A 15615-nucleotide genomic window follows, 5' to 3' on the forward strand; every position below is an offset into this window, starting at 1 on the left:
AATAAATGGGGGAGTGAAGTATGGCGCTGGTGTGTGTATGTATTAATTATGGGTACTCTACTACATTTAATGTTAAGTAGTTGTATAGAACCTGTAAACTGTTATACTCATCACCTCATCAAAGACAACAAAACCAACAAACATTGATGTCTGTTCTTACGTAGTTTGGTACAACAAACCATTGACAAACTTTACATTGACCTTAACAGTTTAGACATGATGTTGCTATTGTTGTTGTATGCTGTTGTTTTTGTTCTTGTGTAGTTTTACATACTTAAGTAGGTTTTTCTTGTTGTTTTTTTTAAGTATACTTATCCTATTTTACTTACAAGCACACTCACTTATAGAATAAACTTTCACCTTTATGTTTTAAAGATTTTAAAAGACAGACCTCCGTCATTATTATTTGTTTTTCTCATTTCCTGTTGACCACACAAACACATCATTATCAATGAAATTATGAGGGAAATTGTTGTTGTTGATACTTAACATTTTTAAGGTTGCCTTTAATGTATTAAGTTCCCTGTTATTGTATTGTTTTTGTTAATTTTAAACGTGTATATTCCAACAGTTGTTATTGGTTTTTCTTATCTATGTTTAATGTGATTATTGATAAGCCTATTTTAATTAATTATTTTAATCCTGTTAATAGAATTTAAGACTTATCATATAACACTTGTTGGGTGTTTGCTATTTAATCATTACTTAGATCTTTCGTTACAAGAATTTGAAACCAATTTTTCTTTTCAAGGATACAAACAATTTTATGTAATCAAAATAATTATAAAACCGCAAGAGATTTGGTTTATGGTATTACAATGAAAAATTAAAATAAAGTTCAAGATTTCATTAAAATAAATTTTGTAAAAAGTTGTTATACGTATTTACTATGTATTAATGTAGCTATAAACTAGACCATGGACTAGACTATAGACTTGACTATAGATTAGACTATAGACTAGACTATAGACTAGACTATAGACTAGACTATAGACTAGACTATAGACTAGACTATAGACTAGGACTATAGACTAGACTATAGACTAGACTATAGACTAGACTATAGACTAGACTATAGACTAGACTATAGACTAGACTATAGACTAGAACTACTAGACTAGACTAAGACTAGACTATAGACTAGACTATAGACTAGACAATAGACTAGACTATAGACTAGACTATAGACTAGACTATAGACTAGACTATAGACTAGACTATAGACTAGACTATAGACTAGACTATAGACTAGACTATAGACTAGACTATAGACTAGACTATAAGTAGTTAAAATATAGACTAAACTATAGACTAAGCTACAGACTTGCTTATAAATTAGTCCAAATTAAATATTAGACTAGACTATAGATTGGATTATAAACTAGACTATAGACTTGACTATGGACTAGCCTATGGACTAGACTACACTGGAACATAACTAGAACAGAACTAGAACATAACTAGAACATAACTAGAACAGAACTAGAACAGAGCTAGAACAGATTTAGAAAAGAACTAGAACAGAACTAGAACAGAATTAGAACAGAACTAGAACAGAACTAGAACAGAACTAGAACAGAACTAGAACAGAACTAGAACAGAACTAGAACAGAACTAGAACAGAACTAGAACAGAACTAGAACAGAACTAGAACAGAACTAGAACAGAACTAGAACAGAACTAGAACAGAAACTAGAACAGAACTAGAACAGAACTAGAACAGAACTAGAACAGAACTAGAACAGAAGCTGAACGGAACTAGAACAGAACCAAACAGAACTAGAACAGAACTAGAACAGAACTAGAACAGAACTAGAACAGAACTAGAACAGAACTAGAACAGAACTAGAACAGAACTAGAACAGAACTAGAACAGAACTAGAACAGAACTAGAACAGAACTAGAACAGAACTAGAACAGAACTTGAACAGAACTGAACAGAACTAGAACATAAGTAGAACACAACTAGAATAGAACTAGAACTAGAACAAACTAGAACAAACTAGAACAAAACTAGAACAGAACTAGAACAGAACTAGAAACAGAACTAGAACAGAACTAGAACAGAACTAGAACAGAACTAGAACAGAATTAGAACAGAACTAGAACAGAACTAGAACAGAACTAGAACAGAACTAGAACAGAACTAGAACAGAACTAGAACAGAACTAGAACAGAACTAGAACAGAACTAGAACAGAACTAGAACAGAACTAGAACAGAACTAGAACAGAACTAGAAAAACTAGAACAGAACTAGAACAGAACTAGAACAGAACTAGAACAGAACTAGAACAGAACTAGAACAGAACTAGAACAGAACTAGAACAGAACTAGAACAGAACTAGAACAGAACTAGAACAGAACTAGAACAGAACTAGAACAGAATTAGAACAGAACTAGAACAGAACTAGAACAGAACTAGAACAGAACTAGAACAGAACTAGAACAGAACTAGAACAGAACTAGAACAGAACTAGAACAGAACTAGAACAGAACTAGAACAGAACTAGAACAGAACTAGAACAGAACTAGAACAGAACTAGAACAGAACTAGAACAGAACTAGAACAGAACTAGAACAGAACTAGAACAGAACTAGAACAGAACTAGAACAGAACTAGAACAGAACTAGAACAGAACTAGAACAGAACTAGAACAGAACTAGAACAGAACTAAACAGAACTAGAACAAAGTAGACACAACTAGAATAGAACTAGAACAGAACTAGAACAAAACTAGAACAAAACTAGAACAAAACTAGAACAGAACTAGAACAGAACTAGAACAGAACTAGAACAGAACTAGAACAGAACTAGAACAGAACTAGAACAGAACTAGAACAGAACTAAACAGAACTAGAACAGAACTAGAACAGAACAAGAACAGAACTAGAACAGAAACTAGAACAGAACTAGAACAGAACTAGAACAGAACTAGAACAGAACTAGAACAGAACTAGAACAGAACTAGAACAGAACTAGAACAGAACTAGAACAGAACTAGAACAGAACTAGAACAGAACTAGAACAGAACTAGAACAGAACTAGAACAGAACTAGAACAGAACTAGAACAGAACTAGAACAGAACTAGAACAGAACTGAACAGAACTAGAACAGAACTAGAACAAAGTAGAACACAACTAGAAAGAACTAGAACAAAACTAGAACAAACTAGAAACAAACTAGAACAAAACTAGAACAGAACTAGAACAGAACTAGAACAGAACTAGAAAGAACTAGAACTAGAACAGAACTAGAACAGAACTAGAACAGAACTAGAACAGAACTAGAACAGAACTAGAACAGAACTAGAACAGAACTAGAACAGAACTAGAACAGAACTAGAACAGAACTAGAACAGAACTAGAACAGAACAGAACTAGAACAGAACTAGAAACAGAACTAGAACAGAACTAGAACAGAACTAGAACAGAACTAGAACAGAACTAGAACAGAACTAGAACAGAACTAGAACAGAACTAGAACAGAACTAGAACAGAACTAGAACAGAACTAGAACAGAACTAGAACAGAACTAGAACAGAACTAGAACAGAACTAGAACAGAACTAGAACAGAACTAGAACAGAACTAGAACAGAACTAGAACAGAACTAGAACAGAACTAGAACAGAACTAGAACAGAAATAGAACAGAACTAGAACAGAACTAGAACAGAACTAGAACAGAACTAGAACAGAACTAGAACAAACTAGAACGAACAGCTAGAACAGAACTAGAACAGAACTAGAACAGAGAACTAGAACAAACTAGAACAGAACTAGAACAGAACTAGAACAGAACTAGAACAGAACTAGAACAGAACTAGAACAGAACTAGAACAGAACTAGAAACAGAACTAAACAGAACTAGAACAGAACTAGAACAGAACTAGAACAGAACTAGAACAGAACTAGAACAGAACTAGAACAGAACTAGAACAGAACTAGAACAGAACTAGAACAGAACTAGAACAGAACTAGAACAGAACTAGAACAGAACTAGAACAGAACTAGAACAGAACTAGAACAGAACTAGAACAGAACTAGAACAGAACTAGAACAGAACTAGAACAGAACTAGAACAGAACTAGAACAGAACTAGAACAGAACTAGAACAGAACTAGAACAGAACTAACAGAAAGAGAAACAGAACTAGAACAGAACTAGAACAGAACTAGAACAGAACTAGAACAGAACTAGAACAGAACTAGAACAGAACTAGAACAGAACTAGAACAGAACTAGAACAGAACTAGAACAGAACTAGAACAGAACTAGAACAAACTAGAACAGAACTAGAACAGAACTAGAACAGAACTAGAACAGAACTAGAACAGAACTAGAACAGAACTAGAACAGAACTAGAACAGAACTAGAACAGAACTAGAACAGAACTAGAACAGAACTAGAACAGAACTAGAACAGAACTGACAGAACTAGACATACTAGAACAAACTAGCACTAGAACTTAGAACATAACTAGAACAGAAGTAGAACAAACTAGAAACTAGAACAGAAACTAGAACAGAAACTAGAACAGAACTAAACAGAACTAGAACAGAACTAGACAGAACTAGAACAGAACTAGAACAGAACTAGAACAGAACTAGAACAGAACTAAACAACTAGAACAGAACTAGAACAGAACTAGAACACGAACTAGAACAGAACTAGAACAGAACTAGAAACAGAACTAGAACAGAACTAGAACAGAACTAGAACAGAACTAGACAGAACTAGACAACTAGAACAGAAACTAGAACAGAACTAGAACAGAACTAGAACAGAACTAGAAACAGAACTAGAACAGAACTAGAACAGAACTCGAACAGAACTAGAACAGAACTAGAACAGAAACTAGAACAGAACTAGAACAGAAGAACTAGAACAGAACTAGAACAGAACTAGAACAGAACTTGAACAGAACTAGAACAGAACTAGAACATAAGTAGAACACAACTAGAATAGAACTAGAACAAACTAGAACACAAACTAGAACAAACTAGAACAAACTAGAACAAATAGAACAGAACTAGAACAGAACTAGAACAGAACTAGAACAGAACTAGAACAGAACTAGAACAGAATAGAACAGAACTAGAACAGAACTAGAACAGAACTAGAACAGAACTAGAACAGAACTAGAACAGAACTAGAACAGAACTAGAACAGAACTAGAACAAAACTAGAACAGAACTAGAACAGAACTAGAACAGAACTAGAACAGAACTAGAACAGAACTAGAACAGAACTAGAACAGAACTAGAACAGAATAGAACAGAACTAGAACAGAACTAGAACAGAACTAGAACAGAACTAGAACAGAACTAGAACAGAACTAGAACAGAACTAGAACAGAACTAGAACAGAACTAGAACAGAACTAGAACAGAACTAGAACAGAACTAGAACAGAACTAGAACAGAACTAGAACAGACTAGAACAGAACTAGAACAGAACTAGAACAGAAACTAGAACAGAACTAGAACGAACTAGAAACAGAACTAGAACAGAACTAGAACAGAACTAGAAGAACTAGAACAGAACTAGAACAGAACTAGAACAGAACTAGACAGAACTAGAACAGAAATAGAAAACAGAAACTAGAACAGAACTAGAACAGCACTCACGTAGACTAGAAAACAGAACTAGAACAGAACTAAACAGAACTAGAACAGAACTAGAACAGAACTGACTAACAGAACTACAACAGAACTAGAACAGAACTACAACAGAACTACAACAGAACTAGAACAGAACTACAACAGAACTACAACAGAACTACAACAGAACTACAACAGAACTACAACAAAACTAGAACAGACTAGAACCAGAACTAGAACAGAACTAGAACAGAACTAGAACAGAACTAGAACAGAAACTAGAACAGAACTAGAACAGAACTAGAACAGAACTAGAACAGAACTAGAACAGAACTAGAACAGAACTAGAACAGACTAGAACAGAACTAGAACAGAACTAGAACAGAACAGAACTAGAACAGAACTAGAACAGAACAGAACAGAACTAGAACAGGAACTAGAACAGAACTAGAACAGAACTAGAACAGGACTAGAACAGAACTAGAACAGAACTAGAACAGAACTAGAACAGAACTAGAACAGAACTAGAACAGAACTAGAACAGAACTAGAACAGAACTAGAACAGAACTAGAACAGAACTAGAACAGAACTAGAACAGAACAGAACTAGAACAGAACTAGAACAGAACTAGAACAGAACTAGAACAGAACTAGAACAGAACTAGAACAGAACTAGAACAGAACTAGAACAGAACTAGAACAGAACTAGAACAGAACTAGAACAGAACTAGAACAGAACTAGAACAGAACTAGAACACAACTAGAACAGAACTAGAAAGAATTACAACAAAGCTAGAACAGAACTAGAACAGAACTGATCTAGAACTGAACAAGAATCAGAACTATAATTGACCTAGATCCGAACTAAGGCTAAAGTAAAATATTATTTTGTTTCTTTAAAAAGCCTCTTTTGAATCAGCTCATGCTTATAATCATTGACGTAAACTATTACAGATACCCTCCTCATAAGTATAATGTTGCAATATTACAACTGAAAATTTTTGAAAAGTTTTTGCATTTTGCTTTTTAATGTTTATATGCCTCCCTTAATACCACATGTTTGATGATGGCAAATGAAGTGTCCATCATAAAGGCCAACAGAAAAAAATCTGAGTCCTCGAACCACTAACGAACTTTACAATAAACGCACTATTGACCGCCAATTTTACAAAACAAATCGAAAAATAAAAACGGAAATGTACTAAAAATTTAGTTGCGCACACATTACACTTACACACACGCATATAAAGGGCGTTGTAGTGGTTAAATGTGGGTGTTAATGTATGTGTTTATTAGAAAGTTACAAGTAGCCTTGTGGTGTTGTGCGCCATTTAAAAGCGTAGTTCCTATTTTTCTCCTGCTATCGTCCTCTCCATTTCTCTTTTACGGTTTTGAACACTGTTGAACGCAGTTCGAAAAGTGGCTAAAAGTTAAACATTTGAAGGTATTGAACAATTTTTACAAAATTTTTTAGATTTTAAAAATCTAATTATTCACGGGTTTTTCTTTAATATTTGTAAATATGTATGCATTTCATTAAAAACTGTTTGGTTACTTCCTTACGTTATGTTCTTTGTTTTTTAGTGTAAATTTAACAAATGTAAGGTTTCAATTGATTTCTGTTTAAATACGTTTGTATTTGTTTGTTTTTTTTTTAACATTGGCCTTGGCATTGTATAAAGAAAGGAAAAGTTTTGAATTATTTGTAAGACTTCCTTTTGTTTAACGTTTTCTTATTGTGATAACTAAATTAGTAACAGACAAAAGTGTTTGAGGTTCTTTTCTCACTTTTTTTTACTTTTTATTTGTTTTCCGTGGATTTTGAAAAACTAACGTTAATTAGATTTAAAAGTTTTCAGTTTGTTCAAGGTTAGAAAATAAATTAATTTTTCTTATCACCACCAATTGTCCTCAATAAATAGCAACTTAAATTGTAGTAGGCGTATGAGTGATATATATTTATAATTTTGTTATAAATACCTTTTATCCTCATATCCTTTTCGCCTTCTCTCTGTGTTGCTATCATTTCTATAGATAATGACACAATGATAAACACAACTTAGATAAGGAGGACTTATGAGTAAAATAAACAAGTTTCTTAAACTTCTCGTTGTTATTGAAATTGATTCAATCCAAGGGGACGTATGAGTATTATTTAGAATGTCATATAATGATCATACGCCTGCTAACAATAAAAACAACTAAAATAGAACTGAATAGACTTGAACTTGAACTGAACGAAAACAAAACTACAACAGAACTAAAACAGAACTACAACAGAACTAAAACAGAACTATAACAGAAGTAGAACAGAACTCGAACAGAACTAAAACAGAAATAGAACAGAACTAGAACAGAACCAGAACAGAACTAGAACAGAACTAGAACAGAACTAGAACAGAACTAGAACAGAACTAGAACAGAACTAGAACAGAACTAGAACAGAACTAGAACAGAACTAGAACAGAACTAGAACAGAACTAGAACAGAACTAGAACAGAACTAGAACAGAACTAGAACAGAACTAGAACAGAACTAGAACAGAACTAGAACAGAACTAGAGCAGAACTAAAACAGAACTAAAATAGAACTATAACAGAAGTAGAACAAAACTCAAACATAACTAGAACAGAACTAGAACAGAACTAGAGCAGAACTAGAACAAAACTAGAACAGAACTAAAACACAATTAGAACAGAACTAGAACAGAACAAGAACAAGAACAGAACTAGAACAGAACTAGAACAGAACTAGAACAGAACTAGAACTAGAACAGAACAAGAACAAGAACAGAACTAGAACAGAACTAGAACAGAACTAGAACAGAACTAGAAGAACTAGAACAGAACTAGAACAGAACTAGAACAGAACTAGAACAGAACTAAAACAGAACTAAAATAGAACAATAAAGAGAAGTAGAACAGAACTCAAACATAACTAGAACAGAACTAGAACAAAACTAGAACAGAACTAGAACAGAACTAGAACAGAACTAGAACAGAACTAGAACAGAACTAGAACAGAATTAGAACAGAACTAGAACAGAACTAGAACAGAACTAGAACAGAACTAGAACAGAACTAGAACAGAACAAGAACAGAACTAGAACAGAACTAGAACAGAACCAGAACTGAACTAGAACTGAACTAGAACTAGAACTGAACTAGAACTGAACTAGAACAGAACTAGAACAGAACTAGAACAGAACTAAAACAGAACTAGAACTGAACTAAAACAGTTCTAGAATTAAACTAAAACAGTACTAGAACAGAACTAGAACAGAACTAAAACAGAACTAAAATAGAACTATAACAGAAGTAGAACAGAACTCAAACATAACTAGAACAGAACTAGAACAAAACTAGAACAGAACTAGAACAGAACTAGAACAGAACTAGAACAGAACTAGAACAGAACTAGAACAGAACTAGAACAGAACTAGAACAGAATTAGAACAGAACTAGAACAGAACTAGAACAGAACAAGAACAGAACTAGAACAGAACTAGAACAGAACTAGAACAGAACTAGAACAGAACTAGAACAGAACTAGAACAGAATTAGAACAGAACTAGAACAGAACTAGAACAGAACTAGAACAGAACTAGAACAGAACTAGAACAGAACAAGAACAGAACTAGAACAGAACTAGAACAGAACCAGAACTGAACTAGAACTGAACTAGAACTAGAACTGAACTAGAACTGAACTAGAACAGAACTAGAACAGAACTAGAACAGAACTAAAACAGAACTAGAACTGAACTAAAACAGTTCTAGAATTAAACTAAAACAGTACTAGAACAGAACTAGAACAGAACTAAAACAGAACTAAAATAGAACTATAACAGAAGTAGAACAGAACTCAAACATAACTAGAACAGAACTAGAACAAAACTAGAACAGAACTAGAACAGAACTAGAACAGAACTAGAACAGAACTAGAACAGAACTAGAACAGAACTAGAACAGAACTAGAACAGAATTAGAACAGAACTAGAACAGAACTAGAACAGAACAAGAACAGAACTAGAACAGAACTAGAACAGAACTAGAACAGAACTAGAACAGAACCAGAACTGAACTAGAACTGAACTAGAACTGAACTAGAACTGAACTAGAACTTGAACTGAACTAGAACAGAACTAGAACAGAACTAGAACAGAACTAGAACAGAACTAGAACAGAACCAGAACTGAACTAGAACTGAACTAGAACTAGAACAGAACTAGTTCTAGAACTGAACTAGAACAGAACTAAAACAGAACTAGAACTGAACTAAAACAGTTCTAGAATTAAACTAAAACAGTACTACAATAGAACTAAAACAGAATTAGAACAGAACTAGAGCAGAACTAAAACAGAACTAGAACAAAACTAAAACTGAACTAGAATAGAACTATAACTGATCTAGAACTGAACTAGAACAGAACTTGAAAAGAACTAGAACAGAACTAGAATAGAACTTGAACAGAACTAGAACTGAACTAGAGCAGAACTAGAACAGAACTAAAATAGTACTAGAATAGAACTTAAATAGAACTAGAATAGAACTATAACAGAATTAGAACAGAACTAGAACAGAACTAGAACTGAACTAGAACAGAACTAGAACAGAACTAGAACAGAACTAAAACAGAACTAAAACAGAACTAGAATAGAAATATAACAGAATTAGTACAGAACTAGAACAGAACTAGAATAGAACTAAAACAGAACTAGAATAGAACTAAAACAGAGCTAGAACAGACTAGAATATACTTGAACAGTACTAATATAGAACTAGAACAGAATTAAAACAGAACCAGAACAAAACTAGAATAGAATTAGAACAGAACTAGAACAAAAATAGAATAGAACCAGAGGAGAACTACAACATAACTAGAACAGAATTAAAACAACACAAGAACTTAACTAGAACAGAACTAGAGAAGAGCTAGAAGGGTATTAGAACAGAACATGAACTGAACTAAAACAGAACTAGAACAGATCTACAGCAGAACTAGAACAGAACTGGAACACATCTACAACAAATATAAAACAGATCTGGAACAGAACTGCAACCAGTAACGAACTAAACAGAACTAGAAATGGACTAGAACTGAATTAGAATCGAACTGGAATAGAACTTAACTAGAATTGAACCAGAACTGAATTAGAATTAAAGGAGAACTGAGCTAGAAGTGAACTTGATCTGAACTAGTACTGAACTATAAATAAGTGATAACTAAAGGCCAGACCACATATTCGACTGTTGAATGGACAAGACCAACGACCACACCTTTGAATAGAGTAAAGGAACTTACTTTGCGGACTAGTTTGGAAAAGTTTGCTTGTTTTTAGAAATAATGCTCTTAGCACTTTCTGTACTTACTATCTTTGTATTATACATCTCTTCGGAATTCTTCAGTTTTTTTGTCATTGCATTAAAATTACATTAACAATTTAAAAAAATTTATTTACTCACTTTTCATTAGACTGGGCGGGAAAATGGGTTTTCTTGTTTCTGGTTTCAAAAAATAATTAATATACTTTTTTCTAGAACTTTTATTTTAAAACACGTAAATATTTAGTTAAACTAATAAACATAATCTGGGCATAATAAAGCAACTAACTTAGGCACTACGAATCCTCTTGCGCTCACGATAAACACAATCCTTTTGAACTAAAAGTTGAAATGAATATATTTAGTTAATAGTAATAAAAATTTCATTTAACACTTACTGTAAGGATCAAAGCGCACCAATTCAATTTTATCCGCTAAACGATCGCGTACGGTGTTGAATTTATGGCCGGTAACCACACTCTCAACCACGACCATGATGCGTCTGTTTTAAAATGCAAAAGAACAATTATATATTTTAGTAAATAGCAGGCATTTTATATTATTTCATTAAAACTTACTTGCTTTTCACTTTTTTCAATAAAATATTTGTAAGACGCATGTTTTTTAATTAAAATTTAACAATTTTTTTGAGAAATTGTAAAATTTCGAGGATTGTTGTGCAAGCAGAATATTTTTTTCGAACAGCTGTTGTTTGTGGCTTCTTGTTAGAAAATAATCACATGGAATTGATAACATAGTTACAGCTGTCAGGGAAATTTATTTGGTTTATACAGTACATTTGTGAAAAATGAAAGAAACGGAAATTATTATTGATATCAAAAGCAGGGATTGACAAACTTTATGAGTAAAATTTTAACGGATTTGTTTAGAGCGAATATTAAGATGGAAGTGCAAGGCGAATTGAATTTAAATCGAGAGAAATCCGTATTTCTCATGTATTTTATAAGATTTTAAATACAATTTTATTCGTTTAACAATTAAAACGCTAAAATATTAACAATTTTCTTAAGAGAATATAAAAAATTTGAAAATTTGGGAAACATTTTCTAAAAATACAGAAAATTTATTTAAAAAGAGAGAAATTTTAAAAAATTTCTAAAAGAAGAAAAAATTTTGAAAAAAAAAATCTGAAAAAAAGAGAAAATTTTGGAAAAAAAACTAAAGAGAGAAAATTTTTAAAAAATTGAAAAAAAGAGAAAATTTAGACAAAATTTTCTAAAAAGAAAATTTTGAAATAACTTTTTTTAAAAAGAAAAATCTTAAAAAAAGAGAAAATTTTTTTAAAAAAGAGAGAAGTTTGAAAAAAATAGAAAAATTTACTAAAAAACAAAAAAAAATTGTTAAAAAGATTGAAAATTTTGAAAAATTTTCAGAAAAAGAGAAAATTTTAAAAAATAGAAAATTTGAAAAATGTTTAAAATTTTTCAAAAAAAAAAAAATTAAAAAAAAATCTAAAAAAAGAAAAAATTTCGAAAAATAACAAAATAAAAAAAATTTTGTTAAAATAAAAAAAAATATATTTTGATTTTTTTAACATCATGCGTTTATTTTCTTTATAGTTTTCTCTTTCAAACAATTAAAATAAAAATCAGTTTAAAACAATAATAATAAAATCAAATATCTTCTCAATTACAAATATTAGGAAAGTACATACATACAAAATTAATCACTCTTGACACTCTTAACTAACAGACTTGTCTTTTGATTTTCTCCACATTTACCTAAAAGGTTTCTCCATCATCAGCAAACCCCTTTCCCATAAGGCGGTGACCAAAGTAATCTTTTGATCATCCGAATGCAAGGGCAATTGTGATACTCCCACATATTGGGGATAAGATTTAATTAATACCTCTACACTGGCCGCCTCCATGGCTTCGATTTCTATAAAGTTGGGCTCGTATTCACAATATTCCTTGGAATTATCCAAATAATAGTAGATGCGTATCTTTTCCTCTTCCTCCACCAAACGCAAGATATTTGCTCTCAGCAAGCGCACATTGGTGCGTTCATCAATATCATAATCACACTCACATTCACCACGTTCATTGGTGCGACTGCGGGAACCAAAAACAGTGCGCAATTTTTCAGCTGGTAAAATTTCTGGAGGCAAGGCCTCATGTTGAAACTTCTTGGCCAATTGATCTATGCCTGCATCCATTATCTCCTGTAAAGGTAGATCACGCAAGCATTTATGCATTAGCTGGGTGACTTTTTTGGTTAAATCCGCGCGTTCCTTAGTATCATTATCACTGTAAGCGATGCCGGCATGTTGCCAGGCATGTAAAGGTAAACCTCTTCTCAAGTCCACACTGGAAGCAATGGCCTTTTGCAGCATAAGTGGTAACATTTTCTCAAACAAATCAGCAAACGACTGTTTCTGATAAACACTCAAGGTTATATGCAAGGAATGGTAGCCAGGTTCAGTGCAAGCTTGATGTATAGTACCACGGGGGAAATACAAAACATCACCGGGTTCCAAAACCTAAAAGTAAAACATTTTCAATTAGTTAAAGAAATGTCAAATCAAAACAGTAATAAACATACTTCCTCTAGCACCGGTTTACCAATCTCCTGTTGTGTGAAATTCTTGGAAGAATAACGTGGCAATATTTCCGAAGTATTGCGTGGTTTATATAGCTTCCAGCGTTTGCGTCCCTCAATTTGTAAAACGAAAGCTTCTATATCATCGTAGTGAGGAGCAAAACCTTGGCTGTTTGGTGGCGTTAGATAAGCATTGGCTCCTACCAAACAGTGGAAGTATTCCTGCATGGTGGTACTCAGTGTGAACAGACCTGGCAAAAAGGTTTGTGGATTAAGTAAACGTATACTGCAGCCTTGACCATAATGATCCCAGACCACAGGAGGCATGGCACGACCCTCGGGGTTTAAAGTTTCACGGACGCCTAGATTATGGAAAAAAGAGAAAATTTCGAAATTTCGAAAAAAGAGAAAATTTTGAAAGAATTTAAAAAAAGAGACAATTTCTAAAAAATCGAAAATTTCCAAAAAGTTTAAAAATTCTTTTTTCTCTCACCATTTTTGTAGGAAGTAACATCTATATTCTTGGTAAATTCCACATGATTTTTCAGCAACATTTGATCGATGGCCTCGAAAGAAATCAAATGACCAAAATAGTTAGACTGTTGACGCTTAATCAAACAGGCCTTCTGTTCCCAATATTTGGCGAAAAAGTCATCTACGGTAACCGGATTTAAAAGCCATTTAAAGGCTCTTTTACCCTCTTCAATACTATTTAGTTTGACTATATTAGCTGGAGGCGATAAAGGTTCCAATTTAACATTGGCCGTGGTGGAGATTTTGCTGTTGGCGGTCTTGGGTGTAGATTTCTTGGAAAAATCATCTATAGAGGCCAAAGAAGAACGTCTACGTTTGGTTTCTTCGTTTATAACTTTATCGGTTTTGGTGGCAGGCAAAGATTTGCGTGCTGCCGGCTTAGTTTCTTCAACTTTCTTGGATTTTTTGGCTTCTATGGACACAGATTTGGTTTTCGATTGAGTGGTTTCTGGACTTTTCCTCTTTTTATTAGCCTTAGCTAGTATAGCTTGGGCTAAAGCTTCGGCAGCTTGATTATCATCTTCATTGGTGCTAGAAGATTCTTGATCAGTATAGGAGGCCGTATTGTCTTCATTTTCACCAGTTTCCTCATCTGTATAACTGCCACTTTCATTTATGGAATATTCATCCGAGTAGACATCTGAATCAGAATAAGAACCTTCTTCCTCGGAACCTTCCTCGTCCTCACTCTCAAAACTATCATCCTCAGCCTCCTCTAAGTTAGCATCATCCATTTCTAATTGATTTACTAAATACTCCTCTAAATCCTTTTTCTTTTTCTGTTCGGCTTTAGTTAGTTTCTTGGCATCATCTGTATAAAGTTGGTCCACCAAATTAACTACTTCAGATCCCTTAAAGTTTGCAGGTTGAGTTTTCTTCCCGGCTGCTGCGGTTTTAGTAGATTTCTTGCCATTTGTTTGTTTATTCTTCGCCGAATTTGAGCTGCTTTTGGTTTTTGTGCTTAAGGTCTTGGCCTGACCACTCATATTTAAAGTTTGCAACTTACCAGCCGCTTTTGTGCCTCCCGTAGCGGGAGCACAAGCCAATTTCTTAACTTTACCCATATAGACCTGTTTAGCTTTCACTGAACCATTTTGTTTTTTATTTGATTTCTTTTTGTTATCAGCCATATCTTTGGCTGCCTTAAAAACACCATAAGCTGAGACCGGCTCTCCTGGCGTGGACATTTTTAGGGCTGTATCAACGATAGGTATAAAAGCTTTAGTAAACTGACCGGCAAATTGACTAAAATTAGACAAATGTTTATTTATATGTTCCATATAGGGATCCATTTTTATAGTTACTACCTACCGCTAGTATGTGGATATATTTTTGACACTGATTGGAAGTATTCTTAACTGTAAATTAAGAAAATTTACAAAAAAAAGAAACTTGGAAAATTAAATTCTAAATCCAGCACGTGCAATTGTTTGTATATTGTTAAAAGTACTGTATAAATATAATTCTGTAGAGACAGAGATGTATTTGACAGCTGTTTGTACAGAAGAAGGTTGCCAGTGTGTATGAGTATGAGAAAAAAAACGCTAGCTTGCCATTTGGTAATTTTATTTACAGACAGCAACTGCAAGCGAAAT

General features: G+C 33.2%; 2 protein-coding genes across 4 annotated transcripts; both read right to left on the reverse strand.

Annotated features, from left to right (window-relative positions):
* Positions 1–11127: 11127 nt before the first annotated feature.
* On the reverse strand, positions 11128–11673 carry LOC119604709 (39S ribosomal protein L33, mitochondrial). The gene is made up of 3 exons (XM_037957494.1): positions 11503–11673; positions 11323–11426; positions 11128–11263 (listed from the first exon to the last, which is right to left on the reverse strand). The coding sequence occupies exons 1-3, from the start codon at positions 11541–11543 to the stop codon at positions 11214–11216; spliced, it is 195 nt and encodes a 64-aa protein (XP_037813422.1). The 5' UTR covers positions 11544–11673; the 3' UTR covers positions 11128–11213.
* Positions 11674–12479: 806 nt separating this feature from the next.
* On the reverse strand, positions 12480–15467 carry LOC119604703 (bifunctional lysine-specific demethylase and histidyl-hydroxylase NO66). Of its 3 annotated transcripts, none has more exons than XM_037957484.1 (4): positions 15332–15467; positions 13980–15265; positions 13490–13848; positions 12480–13427 (listed from the first exon to the last, which is right to left on the reverse strand). In XM_037957484.1, exons 2-4 carry the CDS (start codon positions 15205–15207, stop codon positions 12663–12665), a joined length of 2352 nt encoding a protein of 783 aa, XP_037813412.1. In that variant the 5' UTR covers positions 15208–15265; positions 15332–15467; the 3' UTR covers positions 12480–12662. The 3 variants fall into 3 exon arrangements, with proteins under 3 accessions (XP_037813412.1, XP_037813413.1, XP_037813411.1); XM_037957485.1 differs by having other exon boundaries at positions 12483–13427; positions 13980–15215; positions 15332–15458; XM_037957483.1 differs by lacking the exon at positions 15332–15467 and having other exon boundaries at positions 12483–13427; positions 13980–15324.
* Between the last annotated feature and the right edge of the window lie 148 nt (positions 15468–15615).

The sequence above is a fragment of the Lucilia sericata genome, unplaced genomic scaffold, assembly GCF_015586225.1.
Source record: "Lucilia sericata isolate MDLA Ls3-8-SP2 unplaced genomic scaffold, ASM1558622v1 Contig000419F_arrow, whole genome shotgun sequence".
Taxonomy (NCBI): domain Eukaryota; kingdom Metazoa; phylum Arthropoda; class Insecta; order Diptera; family Calliphoridae; genus Lucilia; species Lucilia sericata.

Excerpts from the sequence above, each read along its gene's own strand:
- LOC119604709 (XM_037957494.1), bottom strand. The coding sequence starts at position 11,543 with ATGCGTCTTACAAATATTTTATTGAAAAAAGTGAAAAGCAA. Across the intron at positions 11,427-11,502 it reads TTGAAAAAAGTGAAAAGCAA|ACGCATCATGGTCGTGGTTG; the intron begins GTAAGTTTTAAT and ends ATTTTAAAACAG. Across the intron at positions 11,264-11,322 it reads GGTGCGCTTTGATCCTTACA|TTCAAAAGGATTGTGTTTAT; the intron begins GTAAGTGTTAAA and ends TTCAACTTTTAG.
- LOC119604703 (XM_037957483.1), bottom strand. The coding sequence starts at position 15,312 with ATGGATCCCTATATGGAACATATAAATAAACATTTGTCTAATTTTAGT. Across the intron at positions 13,849-13,979 it reads TGTTACTTCCTACAAAAATG|GCGTCCGTGAAACTTTAAAC; the intron begins GTGAGAGAAAAA and ends TCCATAATCTAG. Across the intron at positions 13,428-13,489 it reads GTAAACCGGTGCTAGAGGAA|GTTTTGGAACCCGGTGATGT; the intron begins GTATGTTTATTA and ends TTTTACTTTTAG.